At 44.2% G+C, this 17,535-nt stretch overlaps 1 protein-coding gene across 1 annotated transcript in view; it reads left to right on the forward strand.

Annotated features, from left to right (window-relative positions):
• The window catches only part of ELK3 (ETS transcription factor ELK3), an 82,515-nt gene that overhangs the window by 54,881 nt on the left and 10,099 nt on the right, over positions 1–17,535 (forward strand). Inside the window, exon 3 of the mRNA XM_049884119.1 lies at positions 6,835–7,629. Coding sequence (XP_049740076.1) covers positions 6,835–7,629 — 795 coding nt within the window. The remainder of the gene's footprint in view (positions 1–6,834; positions 7,630–17,535) is intronic.

Consider the following 17,535-nt stretch of genomic DNA (forward strand, 5'->3'; position numbering starts at 1 on the left):
TCCCTGGGGAGTAGAGAGAAGAGGCTGGGTAACAAGCCTGAACACATGAAAACCAGATGGATCAGAATTGGGTGCCAGACCAAAGTGGGCATATGCAGCAGAGATTTGCTGAGCAAATGGCTGACTGGATAAATGAAATTACAGTTTATTAAACGCTCATGGGAGGTGTGAGGGGTTTACATATGGCCTTGAAGATTTATTTCAGTTTAAACATGCAAGCAGAAAAGCACCCGAATTCCATACATGCAGATCTATGTGTGAAATTTATAACTAGAGGTTTCACCAACCGGGAGACTTGTTGTCATTAGGTGCCGTCAAGTAGGTCATGACTCATAGTGACCCCATGCACGACGAAATACTCCGTCCCATGCTGGGGTTAAACCTCTGCCTTTGAACCTGGGTCATTTCTCCCTAGGGAACATTCAGCAGTCATTTTGTTAACTTATCTTCATGTTATCCTAATAATGTCATCATTAAGAAGGTAAATTGAGCTCAGCAAGGATTTCTACATTACCTAGCACCTTATATAATTTTTAAAAATCGTAATACTTAATAGAGGTATTTCTGATTTATCCACTATTTGGGGTTATTTGAATATGGCTCTGTTTTCTTCGAAAGTAACTAGAAGGCAGAGCTGACTCTGTGTATTCATCTTGAAATATACCCATGGACATGCCAATTTTTGTAGATGAGTCTATAACCTGCCAGGGCAGCATATTAAAAAACAAACAAACCAAACCTGTTGCCGTTGAGTTGATTCCGAAGCATGGAGACCCCATGTGTTACAGAGTAGAATTGTAGGGTTTTCTTGGCTGTAATCTTTACAGAAGCAGATCGCCAGACCTTTGTTCCACAGTGCCACTGGGTGGGTTGAACTGCCAACCTTGAGGTTAGTATATGAGTGCAAACCATTTGTGTCACCCAGGGACCTTTAGGGCAGCATATATAACCAAAGGAAGTAGAAATATGACTTGCTGTCTTAGTGTTCACTAGCACATTAGGGTGAGATAACTGAGGGACACTCCTACAGGATCAGCAGATATGCCTTCAGTGGCCAATGGTGGCCAGTGAGTTGAGAAGGGACCCTTCAGTGAGTCTGCACATACCCTGCCCCCAAAGGGCTGCCGGCCCCTCAGGCCCTTGCACTCTGAAAACTCTGACCTGGATGTATGTGGTGACGGTGGAGTTAATTTCAGTACCTGGTATTCCACTTCTGGAAGCACTACTTGGTGTGTGTTTAGATGGCTGCTGCTTGCCCCTCCTCACCAAAGTCAGTCCTGTCCTTGCTCCCTGTAACCTCCCATGGAATGCTGGGTGAAGAGGTCAGCCCTTTGTTGTAAATATGCATTTAACGGGAAATTACAAATGAAGAGGCTGGTCTACTGTATGTAAAGGGAAGCAGATGTGTGCAACTGTCTCTCTAAAACCACTCTGGAGAGTCATTTAGCTCCTCTGGACACAGACAAGCATCTCTCAGGTTACCAGGCAACTGTAAGTAACAAATACTTGTGCGTCTGGGAATGAAGGGGTGAAATCGGACTTTTTCTAAATGTCCTCATCACTTGTCATAATAAAAGCCCCTGCCAAAAGGGCCTCCATGTTCTGGGCTGTCCAGGTTAGCCCAAGTTCCTGTACCCACCCTCCAAAGTGGCCAAGAGCTCTGGAGTCAGACTGCCTGGGAGACATCCAGCTTTCCTTAGTGCTAGATTATGACCCTGGGTAACTTACGCTCCCCGGACCTCAGTTTGCTCATCCCTAAAATGGGAATAATAATAGTTCCAACCTCTTAGAGAGTTAAATGAGTTGATGGGTGTCAAGTTCACGGGTACAGAGCCTGACAGATAATATGTGTGCAACAAATACTACATATTAGTATTCCCTTACACTGTCAGTTTTCTCAGCAAACCCCTCACAAATTCTTAGAAGGGGGAAACTCTTGGAAGGAAACTTCCCTTTGGAGACTACAGAGAGATCTTCAAACATACATGCCATAAGTATGCTCCTCGGGTATGCCCTAGAAGAAGTGCACACCACCTTTGAGCCCACCTAGCTGCCTGTTTGTCCAGCTGTGGGCAACCTGGCGGGGGTGGGGAGGCTTTCCTTACCAGCTGCCCTCATGTGAACAGATAACCCCATGTGGAATTGGGCTCTCAGCCACGCAGGGCTGCCTCACTCTGAGCTACTTACTCTGTCACACCCTACCCTCTTCTTGCTTATTCCATTCCCAGCCTCTAGCCCTTACAGAGGTTTCAGATTGTCTTGGTGGTGGCAGTGTATGCTGTCCAGTTGATTCCTACTCATAGCGATCCCATTTGACAGTATAGAACTGCCCCATGGCGTTTTCTTGGCTGTAATCTTTATGGAAGCAGATCGCCAGGTCTTTTTCCAGAAGAGCAGCTGGATGGGTTTGAGCCTCCAACCTTTTAGTTAGCAGCTGAGCACTTAACCATCATGCCACGAGGGTTCCTTATTGTCTTGGTAGCCAGATTTAATCCATCCTTCCAGTTGGTCTCTAGAGAAGCAAGACCTGCCCTAGTTCTTCCTAAAGACAGTAACTTCCTCCTTTGGGTGAGCTTATTAAATTCTGTCTAACCCAGTCATTATGTGACCTTTCCTAGAAGCTCTCTTGGTGTTCTGGAGACTCGGCCTACGCAGAAGGGCCCTTCTTGCTGAGCTACTATTCAGTGTCCTTGTTGTTGTATCTTTTATTGTACTCAGAGAAGGGTTTAACATGTTATAGCAATTGCCTTCCAGAAAGTTCCCACTGTCTTCTATTTAAACATGTCAAATACTTGATTATTCATGTTTTTAAATACCTTTATTGAGATATAAATCATGTATCATACAGTTCAGCCATTTCAAGTGTACAGTTCAATGGTTTTCAGTATAGATCACCACAATTTTAAAATATTTTTATTGCCCCTCAAAAAGAAACCCGATACCCATTAGCTGTTACCCACCCCCAACCTCCTATCCCAACCCTGAACCCTAGCATATGACTAATCTATTTTATGTTTCTATAGATTTGTCTATTCTGGACATTTCATATAAATGGAATCATACAATATGTGGCTTTTTCTGTTGGACTACCTTCACTTAGCATAATGTTTTCAGGTTCATCCATGTTACATAATGTTTCAGTACTTCATTCCTTTTTATGGGTGAATAGTATCATACTATTGTGTATGATATACCGCCTTTTATTTATTCATTTACCAGTTGATGGACATGTAAGTTGTACATCATGTTCTTTTTAACAATCTCTACCTGAGATTGCCTTTCAATTCCCAACCATTTTTTGAGAAGAGGCTTTTTTTTTTCATAGCCCCACAATACTTCTTGGTTCTCTCATGAGTGTAATCCCTGTGCAAACATTATATTCTGAATAGCCATAAAAAAAAAATTAAAGTTTTTTTTGTTTGTTTGTTTAGAGTTAGTTTATGAAGACTGGCCAGAAGAAATGATTCTGACCATATGGTTTCTTTTTCTTCTTTTCTTCTGTGGCATTATTTGGAATCTAAAAATTCACTCAGTTTAGATCAGTATTCAAACTGGTTGAGGATAAAATAAAGTTTCCCCTTTTATGAGCTAAAAGCAAAAATACTTTAGAATTTTAACAGAGGAAGAATGAACAGAGCAAACAAGCATACTTTTTTTTTTTAATAATATTTTATTGCGTTTTCAGCGGAGGTTTACACAGCACTTTAGGTTCCCATTCACTAATGTATACACAAGTCATTCAGTGACATTGTTTACATTCTTCACAATGCATGAGCATTCTCATTATTTCCATTCTGGTTGTTCTGTTTCCATTTATCTAGTCTCCCTGCACCCTTGCATTCTCATCTTTGTTTTAAAGTAACTGTTGACCATTTGGTCTCATACAGGTAATTTTTTAAAGGAGCACAATACTTATGGGTAATGTTCAGTTCATTATTTTGTGATCCAGTCTGTTATTTAGCTACAAGGTGACCTCCGGGGTTAGTTTTGGTTCAAGGTTTGAAGAATATCTCAGGGCATAGTCTTGGAGAGTCCTCCAGTCTCAACCAGTCCAGTAGGTCTGGTTTCTTGTCTTTCTTTCTTTTTCTTTTTTGGTAAATTTGAGGTTCAGCTCCACATTTTTCTCCCATTCTATCAGTGTCCATCTATTGTGGCCCTGATTAGAACGGTCAGTAGCGGTAGCCGGGCACCATCTAGCTCTTCTGGCCTCAAGGTAGATGAGGCCATGGCTCATGTAGCCTGTTTGTCCTAAACATACTTTCTTTTTAATAGGAACTGACTGGGGTCAGGTTGGGTCCAACAACACCTATAATGTTTTCCTGCTGGGGAGCCGATTTTTCCAAGCATGCTCTCTACCCAGGCCTGGTGCTACACCAGGTAGAAACTTTGAAGGTTCACAAATTTCTCTGAAGGTTTGTAAGTGGCTTTCAGTTTTGCTTGTGTGAATGTGAGAATGAGGTCAGATGGAGTAAGTAGGACTCAGGGGGTTATACTGAAGGCCAGAGCTCAAGGCTGCTGGGCAATGGGACTGTTCATTACCGAATGTAACGTGTCCCCTGGTGGCTCCTGCATACTGGTGCTGAGCATGGTTTCTCTGGGAGTTGAATTATTGGGGTTTCTTCTGCTGAATGGGGCCCTTGTGTGTCCCCACCTTAGATGGCTGCCCTGAGGAATTCCTCCTTGAAAATCTCAGTGACCTGGTAAATGTACCCTTCCCTCCCAACCACAGGATAAATTCACATCTGGGATTCAATGATTCACTTGGGGGAGAAGGCAAATCGGAATGTGTAATGTAACAAGGGAATCCCTGGGTGGTGCATACAGTTAATGCATGTGTCTGCTAACCAAAAGGCTGGATATTCGAGTCCACCAAGAGATGCCTCGGAAGAAAGGCCTGGTGATCTACTTCCAAAAAAATCAGCCATTGAAAACCCTATGGAGTACAGTTCTATTCGGATACACATGGGGTCACCATGAGTTGGGAAATCGACTCAATGGCAACTGGTTTTTAATGTAACAAGGGCCAGGCAAAAACACAATATATTTATGCACCAAACTGTGATCACAAAAGGAAGACCAACATTTGATTCAATTTTGTGTCTACTTGGGTGCTCTTTGATTGTCTCCCTCCCAGAATTCACATGTGGAGATGTGAAAAAGCTTAGTCTTTAGAATCAACTGGTAGATCTGTGGATCTTGGGCAAGTGGCCCCCCTCTTTCTGAGATTGTTTAGGTCTCAAGGATGCTTCCTCCCACCCTACAAGAGAGTTAGTGAGGATTAAATGAGATAGCTTGCATAAATGGCCCAGTAGAGAAGTGCTCAATAAATGCTGTTTCTAAAATTCTTCTCCTGCAAATGATTTTTTTTTTTTTTAACCCTGGTTCATACCAAGTTTTAGAGAAACTGTGTATAAGGAAACATCCTAGGACCTATTCCCACAGGATGGCGCTAGTTCTTTGTGCTTCTGGGAAGCCATTTGTCTCCCTTAAGCTCCTAGATCAGAAAGTCAAGCATAGGGTGAGGCCCACAGCACGTATTTGGTAGATAGTATTTGATAGTATCAATCTAATAAACGTCAAGAACACTACAGCCTTTCAGATAAAGTCTGTCCTCCCAAAGGGGTGTGGAAGCCGTAGCAATGATGATTGTTTTTCATTTACATCCTCATGTTTGAGGACCAGAGCCACAAATTGAAGAGCCAGAAGTGGATTCCAGCAACTTAAAATACCATATTAATGCCGTCAGTATCCAAGCAGACAAGTTGCTTTTCCTCCAATGACTTTCTTGGCAGAAAATTAAAAAAGAAAAAAATGGTTACATGATTTAAGAAAATGTTGTGGTGCTTGGTGATAATAACTTACATTTCTATAATGCTTTCCAGCTTACAGAATACTTTCACATTATTATTGCCCTGAATTCTCACAACTCCCAGGGGTGGGTAAGAGAATTCTGTATTATGATTAAGGAAAGACTGCCTTTATCACTTACTTACCATATGGCTGTGTGTGTTATTTAAGCTCTCTGAGCTTATTTTCCTAATTCTTAAAGTGGGAATAATAGCACCTTCCTTTTAGGCTTACAGATTTAGTAGTACAGATTATATGAGATAATGTACGGATAATGCCAACCACAGAGTAAGTGCTTAAGAAATGGCAACTCTTAGTATACGTATAGGTATAGGTATGATAATCCTCACCTTATCAGTGAAAAACCAGTTGCCATCCAGTCAATTCTGACTCATGGTGACCCCATGTGTGTCAGAGTAGACTGTGCTCTATAGGGTTTTCAAGGTTGGAATCTTTTGGAACTAGATCGCAGGCCTTTCTTCCAAGGCACCTCTGGATAGATGCAAACCTCCAACCTTTCTGTTAGCAACCAAGCACGTTAACCGTTTGTACCACCCAGGGACTCCGTTTACAGATAACAACAAACAGCCCATTGCCTTCGAGTCAATTCTGACTTATAGCAGCCCTATAGGACAGAGTAGAACTACCTCATAGGGTTTCCAAGGAGCAGCTGGTGGATTCGAACTGCTGACCTTTTGGTTAGCAGCCAAACGCTTAACCACTGTGCTGCCAAGGCTCCCCTTTACAGATAAGGAAACTGAAAATGACACTCAGTTTGCCAAAGACCACACCGCTGGTATGTAATTGGTAAAGCCAAAATGAAAACTCAATTCTTCTGTCTCTTATTCCTTTTTCCATGATACTTTAGCAAAGATGTATAAATCAGGAATATGTTGGTGCATCTGCCAGCAAAATTCACCACTCTGACTCTGTTACTCAGTTTCCCTGGTGTACTAATATTGTAATTGTTCACTTTTGTATTCACAGAACATCATCAAGAAGGTGATTGGGCAGAAGTTTGTGTACAAGTTTGTCTCTTTCCCAGAGATACTGAAGATGGATCCACACGCAGTGGAGATCAGCCGGGAGAGCCTTTTGCTGCAGGACAGAGACTGTAAGGTGCCGCCCGAGGGCCGCGAGGCGCACAAACACAGCCTGTCGGCCCTCAAAAGCACGAGCCGCAATGAATATATCCACTCAGGCCTGTACTCATCCTTCACCATCAACTCCCTACAGAACCCACCAGATTCTTTCAAGGCAATCAAGACAGAGAAGCTGGAGGAGCAGCCTGAAGGCAGTCCTCCCGTGGAAGAAGTCAGGACTGTCATCAGGTTTGTGGCTAATAAAACCAACAAGCATGTCACCAGGCCTGTGGTGTCCCTGCCCTCCACGTCCGAGGCCGCAGCTGCATCTGCCTACCTGGCCTCGTCCGTCTCAGCCAAGATCTCCTCCTTAATGTTGCCAAATGCTGCCAGCGTTTCCTCCGCGTCACCCTCCTCATCGCGGTCCCCATCCCTATCCCCCAACTCACCCCTCCCTTCTGAACACAGAAGCCTCTTCCTGGAGGCCACCTGCCATGACTCGGATTCCCTGGAGCCTTTGAACCTGTCATCGGGCTCCAAGACCAAGTCGCTGTCTCTCCCCCCAAAGGCCAAAAAACCCAAAGGCTTGGAAATCTCTGCACCCCCACTGGTGCTCTCTGGCACCGACATTGGATCCATCGCCCTTAACAGCCCAGCCTTGCCCTCGGGATCCCTCACCCCAGCCTTCTTCACTGCACAGGTAAGAGCCAGCCCTGTCATCCCAGTTTAGCAAAAAGGAAGAAAGAGCAACCCAAACTACTACCTTCCAATCCTTTAAAAGATAATCCCTAGGAGTCATGATCTACACCAGTGACTATCGAGTCAGCTGTGACTCCTGGTGAGGAGTATGTGTCAGAGTAGAATTGTGCTCCACAGGGTTTTTTAAATACATATATTGTATATTTGGTGGCTATGTATACAACCAGACATACGTCCATTCACGATTTCTACATGAACAGTTCAATAACATTGGATACATACTTTATGTTGTGTCAACATTCTCACTGTCTCTACCCATATTGTTTCATCACCATTAATTTAAGCTCTCTGCCCCTTAAAGTTCCCATCTGTGCTTTAGATTAACAGTTGTCAGTTTTCACTCATATAGATAACCATAAGAGCTCTATGCTCTCAGCAAACCTTCTTTATTAATCAGGCTAAACCATTGTTTAGTTTAATGATGGCTTCATGGGATAGTCTCAGTTCAAGGTTTAAAGACTATTTGTGGGCATTAGATTCGGGGATTTCCCCAGTCTCAGTAGATCCAGTAAGTCTGGTTTCCATATGAGTTAGAAGTTCTATTCCATGTTTTTCCTCTTTTTGATCAGGACCTGTCTGTTGGGTCCTTGATCTCCATAGGGTTTTCAATGGCTATTTTTCAGAAGTAGATCACCAGGCTCCTGGATGGACTCAAACTGCCAACCTTTCCATTAGCAGCTGAGCATGGTAATCATTTGCATCACCCAGGGACGACTCATGTCCCACAGTCTGTGTAAATGTGAGAGGAAATTACTTTGCCATCCTCAGATCAAAGTGTTCATAAGAGTAAAGGTTTGCTTATCTTGGTTACAGAAAGATGCTTGATTGCTTTCTTGCTTTGAGTAGCCTAAGGTGATCGAAAGATGTAACGTGCACATTGGCTGTTAAAGCAGATCGAAACCATTATTTCCTAGGGAAACTTGAGCTGGTCAGTTTACATTTCCGAAGGCATTTGGGCTTTGTGAAATCTTTATGGTGGAGTCCTCTCTGTGGGCACTTAGTAAGTAGCCATTTGTTTTAACAAGAAAACAGATGTTAACTGATAGCGCCATTGCTGTTGTCATTGTGGAGCTGGGCTTGTTCTGTGAGTCATTAATAAGAAATGAAAGGGTCACACCAAACACTGAGGAAGAGATGCTGTACTAAAAACAGTGCTACTCTGAGAAAACCCAGGTCCACATCGCGTGGGGGTAAAACAAACTCACGGAGGAAGAAAGTCTTCGTTGCTATTAATTCTAACGATAAAGTAGACTCTTCCTTTAAGTAAAATACTCACATGCCCTTTGTTGCCCAGATGGCAGTTGCAGGGCAAAGACAAAGTAAAAACAAAAAATACAGTTGCCATCAAGTCAACTCCAACTCTTGGCAACCCTGTGTGTGTTGGAGTAGAACTGTGCTCCGTAGAGTTATCTATGGCTGATTTTTTGGAAGCAAATTGCCAGGCCTTTCTTCCGAGGCATCCCTTGGTGGACTCGAACCGCCAACCCTTTGGTTAGCAGCTGAGCACATTAACTGTTTGCACCATCCAGGGGCTCCCTTTAAATATACATTGAGTGACAAAGTAGGTACCAGTTGCTGTTTCCCTTTGAAAACATGGATGCAATTTAGCAGCAGAAGAGGTTAAGGGCATTGGCTGTCAGGTCACGGGCCAGAATTCAATGCCAGGCTAGACCCCTTAGTGGAAGTGTGGCTGTGGGAAATTGTTCTCTGAGCCTGTGCCCACCTCTGGGAAAAGGATTGTTGAAAGGATTTAATGGAATAATGGCCGTGATCAGTGAGCTACAACTGGTAAGTACTGTTATCATTGAGCTTTGTGCCTCCAGAGTATGGGTCAGAACACTTATTCTTCCAGCCACTGTAATCATTAGCGTTCTTGTCATCAGCATCAGCATTATTGTAGCTCTGCATATGTGCCAGGCACTATTTTCAGCACTTTACACACATCCCCTTATATATCTTTCATAGCAACCCTATGAAGTAGCTACTATTACACTCCCCTTTTATAGCTAAGTAAAATGAGGCACAGAGGTAAGGTAACCTTGTCCAGGATCACACAACAAATAGGTGGTAGGAATGGATTTGAGCCCAGTGAGTCTGCTTCCAGAGGCCATGCTCTTAAGTAAAAGTCATGGCTGTTCCCCTGCAGAACTGTCACTAGGGAAATGCTCCATTGTCCCTGATCATGATGGCAGTTGAGGGACATGGAGAAGTTTGAGGTCTGCAAAGCAGCTCTTTGCCATTTCCCTCTGCATGGCTTTTCCAGATTGTGGTTCAGGGATTTCATGGCAAGTTAAGCTTGTCAGTTGGTGGTAGGAGTCCCTGGGTGGTATAAACGGTTAATGTGCTCTGCTGCTAAACCAAAAGGTTAGTGGTTTGAGTTCACCCAGAGGTGCCTTAGAAGAAAGGCCTGGCAGTCTACTTTTGAAAAATCAGCAATTGAAAACCCTATGGAATACAGTTACACATGGAGTCACCATAGTCAGAGTTGACTCAACTACTATTTTTTTTCTTTTTTAAGCTGGTGCTACCATGTTTGCAACCACAGAGGGGTGGGCTGAGGGCTCAGTTATGGGTCAGAATGAGCACATGTGCTCTTAAGTCAGCCATTTCTAGCAAAGCAAAACTGCCCAGTGACTAAGGGCTGCCGAGTAAGTGACTCAGAAACAGTGACTCCTGGGATAGCTCAAAGAGGTAACTTGAGAAACTAGGGCAGGCTGGACAATCTCAGGAGCACCTCCCCTAACCTCCTTTGTGTTTACAACTATAAGGTTTAGCAAGGCCTAAAGCCGGGCCAAAGCCAACTCTGATTTCAGTACCTGCTTTCTCTACCAGGCTGTATTACCTTTTCTGAACCCTGTAGTCGGCTCAGAGGAAATTTCCTCTGGCTTGCTGTGTGGTGTTAGACTAGATACTGTGAAGTAGCCCAGGTGGTACAATAGTTAAGCACTCAGCTGCTACCAAAAAGTTGGCGGTGTCAACCCAACTAGCAGCTCCAAAGGAGGAAGACACGGTGATCTGCTTCCGTAAAGATTACAGCCTAGGAAACCTTAAGAGGCAATTCTGCTCCATCACAGGGGGTCACTGTGAGTCAAAAATTGACTCAACGGCACCTAACAACAGCCCCTCAGTGGGGCTGAGGGAAGGTATGGCTGGGCTGAGGGGAGGAGGGAACTTAATAGGAGACTCGGTTAGAGGGTGTCTGCAAATGAATGGACACAAAGCTCAAGACCTCAGGACAGAACCTACTAGAATGACCTAAAAGCAGAGAGGGGAAAGCATAGGAAAGCCAGGATGCTTTTCATCGTGCTTTAGGCAGACGAGAGTACATGGTCCTCAGCAAAGTTGGGAGGATGAGGCCCTGAGGTTTGAGTTAGGATGAGGAAATCCAAGAAATGAGACTAGGGCTTCCCGAGGGCAGGGGAGTAGAAGTAGGGTGGCCAGGGCCAAGAGAGAGCCTAGGACCAAAGGAGGGAGGGCATATGAGTGCTTTAAACCTGTTCAGAGCTCAGGGAATCATGCTGTGTTTGTGAGAAGCCAGTACCCCAGAACTTAAACCCCACCTTGAGATTCCCTCACATTCCAGGAGTGTCAGCCTGCACCTGGCTTGGCCATGGTTGGCAGAGAGGGAGGGAGAAAAGAGGTAATGAGGGAGAAACCAGAGAGAAGAGAAAGGTCAGGATTGGGGGTCTGGTATTCAAAACCCAATTCTCTGGCTGATTTCACCCAGGTGGTTTCCTTAACAGCGAGGATATTCAGGCTGTTTTATCTTGACCTCAGACTAGAGCCTCAGGTCGTTTAGGATTAGGGTAGGCCTGCAGTCAAGGTAGGAACCCCTTGATGGTGCAAATGGTTAACCCTAACCCTATCAGCTGCTAAATGAAGGTTGGAGTGTTGAGTCCACCCAGCAGCACTGCAGAAGAAAGGCCTGGTGATCTATTTGTGTGAGATTACAGTCATTGAAAACCCTGTGGAGAACAGTCCTACTATGACACACGTGGGGTCGCCATGAGTCAGAATTGACTCGATGGCAACTGATTTGGAGTTAATGTAGGATTTGGATTCTCTGACATTCCACCTCCCAGGAGCTGCTTCAGAGGGTTAATATATATATATATATAAAGTCAACATAGGATAATACAGTATGCCATAAAATGAGCCATCAATCCCATATTTCTCCCACCAGTGGACAGTCAGAAACAGCATCCTTTGAAGGGTACAGCCTCTTTCAACAACCAGCCATTCTACTGAACTCCTCTCAGCCTCAGCCTGAGGCATGAGCTGGAGGATCCCTGAAACTGCCCCCAGGCCATGGGAGTGACAGGCTTCTGTTCCCTCTTAGGTGCACTCTGGGGGGTTTCTCTCCCCCTGAAGGGGGCATCTCCCACAGGCAGCCATGCCTCACTCTCGCAACTCGTTTGTTTCCCTCCTACATTGTTGCTTCCTTTTTGTCACAGCAACCCTAGCGTCCTCTATGGGGTGTGCCGTGTGCAGTATGATACTGTTTGCACACGAACATTTGGTTACCTGTGGGGACCTCCTATAAGCTTTTCCTAATGGTTGGCTTTAGAGGTGATGGGAAGCGTGCTGTAATACAGTGATACCTTGAAAATGAAACTCCCAAGGTCCGTTATCTTCAGCTAGAAACATGGAGGAAGAAGAGTAGAATTAAGAGCGTCTTGAGAGTCCTTGGGTGGCACAGTTAAACACTTGATTGCTAACCAAAAGTTGGAGGTTTGAATCCACCCAGATGTGCTGCAGAAGGCCTAGTGACCTACTTCTGGAAAAAAAAATCAGCCATTAAAACCCATATGGAGCACAGTTCGACTCTGACACACATGGGGTCGCCATGAGTCAGAATTGACTCGATGGCAACTGGTTTTTTATTTTTTATTTTTGTTTGGCATGACCAGTGTCATGTGGTTACAATTCCCTCTGGGAACCTCATTAAACCACGAGCTTTGTGTCGGCCCAAATTCAGATTAGAAACTGAGCTCCACAACATGATGTGCTTAAGAAAAGTCGCCATCAAATGCAGAGAGACAGAAGTTTATTTGTGGCTACCAGGGGTTGGAGGGAGGGCGGGGGATGGGAAGGTATTGTTGAAGGGGTACTGAGTTTCTGTTTGGAGGGATGAAAAGCTTTTGGAAATGGATAGTGGTGATGGTTGCACAACATGGTAAATGTAATTAATGTCGCTGAATTGTACACTTAAAATTGTACACATAAAAATGGTTAAAATGTCAACTTTCATGTTATATGTATATTTGACTACAAACCAAACCTGTTTGCTGTCGAGTTGATTCTGACGCATAGCAACCCTATATGACAGAGTAGAACTGCCCCTTCGGGTTTCCAAGGAGCTGCTGGTGGATTCTAACTGCCAGCCTTTTGGTTAGCAGCCTGAGCTCTTAACTGCTGTGCCCCCAGGGCTCCATTTTACCACAGTATAATTAAAAAACCAAACAAAAACCATCAGCTACCCACCACGCCCCCCAACCACCTCTCCCATCGAAAACACTTGTGTTAATCTGCTAGGCCCTACCTGCACAAAGCGTATTTGAGAGATTACTCTTGTCTTTTAGAGAAGTTTTTAATTCATAATCAAAGATTGTTAATGTAGACAGATACGATGATCACTCAAACACCCCTCAATCATGGAACCGTGAGGAGCTGAAGAAACTGACTAAAAAAGGCAACTAGGCGCCAAGGAGTGATCCAGTCGGAACTTGGCCAGCGAGGTCATATTTGACTCTTGCTAGAGAAAAGCAACAGGGTGTTTTTTTAGAGAAAAGCAAGGATGCTATCATTGATGGCACGAGTCGCAGAAACTGAGACAGAGGAGGAGGAGTCAGGATGTGAAACCCTCCTGGTTCCTAGCCAGGTGCCATGGACAGCAAATGGTGCCAGCTAGAACTTCTGATTCTCTGTGTCTTTTGCATGTTGGTATCATCTGTCCTTCTTCCTTCCATTTGCCTCTTCTGTACAGTCTCTCTGTCCTCGGTTCTCTCTCTCTCTCTCTCTCTTTTTAAATAATATTTTATTGTGTTTTTGGTGAAAATTTACACAGCAGATTGGGCTCCCATTCAACAATTTCTATACAAATTGTTCAGTGGCATTAGTTTTCACAATGGGTGAACATACTCATTAATCCTGTTCTGGTTGTCCCATTTCTGTTAATCTAGTCTCCCTGCCCCTTTACCTTCTCATCTTTGTTTTAAAGAAATTGTTGACTATTTGAAAGAGAAAGTGGCCCATATGGGGATTGAACCTGTGGCCTTGGCTTTATTAGCACCATGCTCTAATGAGCTGAGCTAACCAGCCAGCTTCTCCCTCCTCATCTCTTAACAATGTGTGGATAATTAAGAATCTGAGGCTGGCATAGGACATTCCCTTCATTTATGTCAAAACCTCGGTTCATCTCGAGTGTGATGCTCAAGATGCAGAACTCAGATGCGTGCCAGCACCTGGACATGAACTCGCCATCAGAGTCTGAGTATGCAGGCCTCAGGATGTTTTATTAGCAGTGGCCTTGGATTAGTGCTAATTGAGCAGAGACAGTCTGCTGAGGAATAACATGTTAGAACCTTCTTCCTTCATGTCCTGGGTGATGTAACAACTTGGAGCCAAAGTCATCACGTGGGAATGTGGAATAAAGTAGAAGGGTGTTACTGCATCCTATTCCAGATCTGGGATGGGTTCTCATTTTTTAGTCCCTTTGCCATTATACCACCAAAGGGAAAAAGTTATTTGTGTTTTGTCTGCTGGGGGTGATCCCACTCTGTTCCCGCGCTTACCCCACCTCTGTACCACTCTTCCCCAGTTCAGCTTGCAGCTCCCTCCACCACAACCATTCCTACAGGGGAGAGGGTGTCCCTCAGGAGCTCTTTGCAGTAGAAGTATGTCACTGGTTGAGTTTCATGTGACTTGTTGACACTCCAGCAGAAGGCTCTTGGTACCCCCAGCTCTGTGTTGCCTGAAAGAAACACAGCACAGTAGTACCCTCCATCTTTCCACCCTGGGGCCCGTCTCCTCTCCCCTTGCCTTTCCCTTTGCTTTGATCCTCCATGAATCAGCCCCTTGTGTTCTTCTGCTCCTATTCCTTCCCCCCTGCCCCATTACTTGCTGTGCTTATACTGGGCCTGTATGGAATTCTCTATTTTGTCCCCCTTTCCTTAAGATCAGCAAGTCCCTGGGTGGTGCAAATGGTTAACATACTTGCTACTAACTGAAAAAGTCTACCCAGAGGCTTCTTAGAAAAAAGGCCTGGTGATCTACTTTTGAAAAAAGTCACTGAAAACCCTGTGGAGCACGGTTCTGTTTTGACACGTGTGTGGTTGCCATGAGTCTGAGTTGTCCTGACCGCAATTGGTTTGGTTTTCTTTAAAATCAGTCCATTCAGTGCTACACAAACAACTTCTGTGGGATTTCATTTCCTTTTTAAAGTCCCTAAAACCATGCTTGAACTTGAATTCAGGTGACTTCAGGAGTTTCCACAGATTCATAGTCACCTTTTGAAGATTTTCTTTTAACCCCAAGGTGGTATTGTCATGGATTCTGTAGGCTTTATGCTGGGGAGATTAAGACTAGAGATGTTTGTTGGTACAGTTTGCTGAATGGGCATCCCAATTTTGTCTCCTTTACTTTCCAAAGGGGCCCTGGTGGTGCAATGGTTAAGAGCTATGGCTGCTAACCAAAAGATTGGCAATTCAAACCCACCAGTCGCTCCGTGGAAACCCCATGGGGCAGTTCTACTCTGTCCTATAGGGTTACTATGAGTTGGAATTGGCTTGACAGCAATGGTTTTTTTTTTTTTTTTTTCTTACTTCTAAAGCTTGAGTGACTTAACCAGTATCTCAATCAAGTAATTGGCCAATAACTTCCTGTTGATCAGTTTATCAATATCCTTTTTAGTCACACAAATGACTACTTACCATTTCTATGAGTTGGAATCAACTCGATGGGAACAAGTTTTTTTTTTTTTTTGTACCATTTGTTAATTCATTTAGGAGATAGTCATTGAACACCTACCATTTGCTAGGCACTTACTAGGCACCTGCGGATACAGAGGTGAGCAATATAGACATAGTTCCTACTCTCATATGAGTTTACAGCTTGCTGTCTAGCAGGTAAAGAATAAGGGGCAATATATAATTCAGGGCAGTGTGAAATTATAGAGGACTCTAAAAGCTGACTGAGGAATTTAGACTTGTTTTGATAGGAAACTACTAATACTATAGTATTAGTAGTTGAGTCAGCCCCCAACTCATGGCAACCCCAAACACTGCCCATTCCTGTGCCATCCCCATGACTGGTTGTGATCTACTGGGTTTTCACTGGCTTATTTTTGGAAGTAGATCTCCAAGTCTTTTCTTCTGGACTATCTTAGTCTGGAAGCTCCACTGAAACCTGTTCAGTATCATAGGAGGGCACAAGCCTTCACTGACAGATGGGTGGTGGCTGTGCACGGGGTGTCTTGGCCGAGAATGGAACCTGGGTCTTCTGCACGGAAGGTGAGAATTTTACCATCAAACCACTACCGCCCTTTGTTAAAGGACTAGTAGGTTGGAATTCTCTGGTTCTCTAAGTATGTTAGATAAGCATAGGAAGTATCAAGCAAAGTAGGAGGGTTCACATAGGGAAATTAGGAGGTGTATGAAACCAGATTGTGGAAGGACCTAGAATTGTGGCTAAGGCGGTTGCACTTTTTTTTTCTTCTGAAACCATGAAACAAGTTTGATTGCCCATAGTATCTTAGGATGATTGCCTTAGTGACAACAGTGTGCAGAAAAGATTGGGACAGAAACAAGAGGCAGGTAGACTGGTTTAGGTGGTTATTGCAGAATTCCATATGAAAGGTGCTAGGGACATGTGTACTGCAGGCACAGAAAGAAGTGCGTATACAGGAGAGTCATTTCCAGGAGGGATCCACAGGCCATGCTTAGCTTTTGGGTGAGGTGGAAGACATTTTACATCTCAGTGACCAGGACTGTCACCTGGGTGGTAGACAGGGCTTTGAGTATAGGGATCACGCCTTGTTTTATCATCGTATCTCTTGCACCTGAGACATCTGTACACTCAGTCATATTTATTGAGTGGCTAGATAATGGTGGTACTATTGACAGAAATGGAAGACTTGTAAGAAAGAGACATTCCAGGTGGAGAGGTCCAATAGGCAATAAGCGAGGCAGCCTAGAGTTGCAGTTCAGTTCAGCTTATCAAGAATTTATGAGCTAGGTGCTACGGGCGGAATAAAGATGAGCGAGATACCCCAATGACTATGCAAAGAGGTTTAAGAAAAATATGCAAAATACCATGATATGAGGCAGGGAATATTAAATGTTATGAAAAAAAAAAAAATGGTTACAAAGGGTTATGAGGACTCAGAAAAAAAGAGAAATCCCATCTGGTTGAAGGGGCTAGTCCAGAGACTATCAGGATAGTCTCCTTTGAGGAGCTGGCATTTCAGTGGGCAGGGGTAGTAAAGAGGAAGAAGTCAAGGGGGTGGGCATGATTCACACAAGAGAAAGGACACGGCGGGGCAGGGGGTAGGGGAGGGGTACGTCCAGGCAGCACCAGCTTACCTGGTTTAGCTCCATGGTGTAGACTTTTTAGAAGACTTGATACTAAGTGGAGGAACTGACAGGGTTGTTGTTGTGTGCCTTTGAGTAGACCCTATATGACAGAGTAGAACTACCCCATAGGGATTCCTAGGCTTTAACCTTCATGGGAGCAGATCACCAGGTCTTTTCTCCCATGGAACCACTTGTAAGCTCAAAGAGCTGACCTTTTGGGTAGCAGCCATCCACTTAACCATTGTACCAGAAGGGCTCCCTCAAATGACAAAGAG

This window comes from Elephas maximus, chromosome 4 (genome assembly GCF_024166365.1).
Source record: "Elephas maximus indicus isolate mEleMax1 chromosome 4, mEleMax1 primary haplotype, whole genome shotgun sequence".
Lineage (NCBI taxonomy): Eukaryota > Metazoa > Chordata > Mammalia > Proboscidea > Elephantidae > Elephas > Elephas maximus.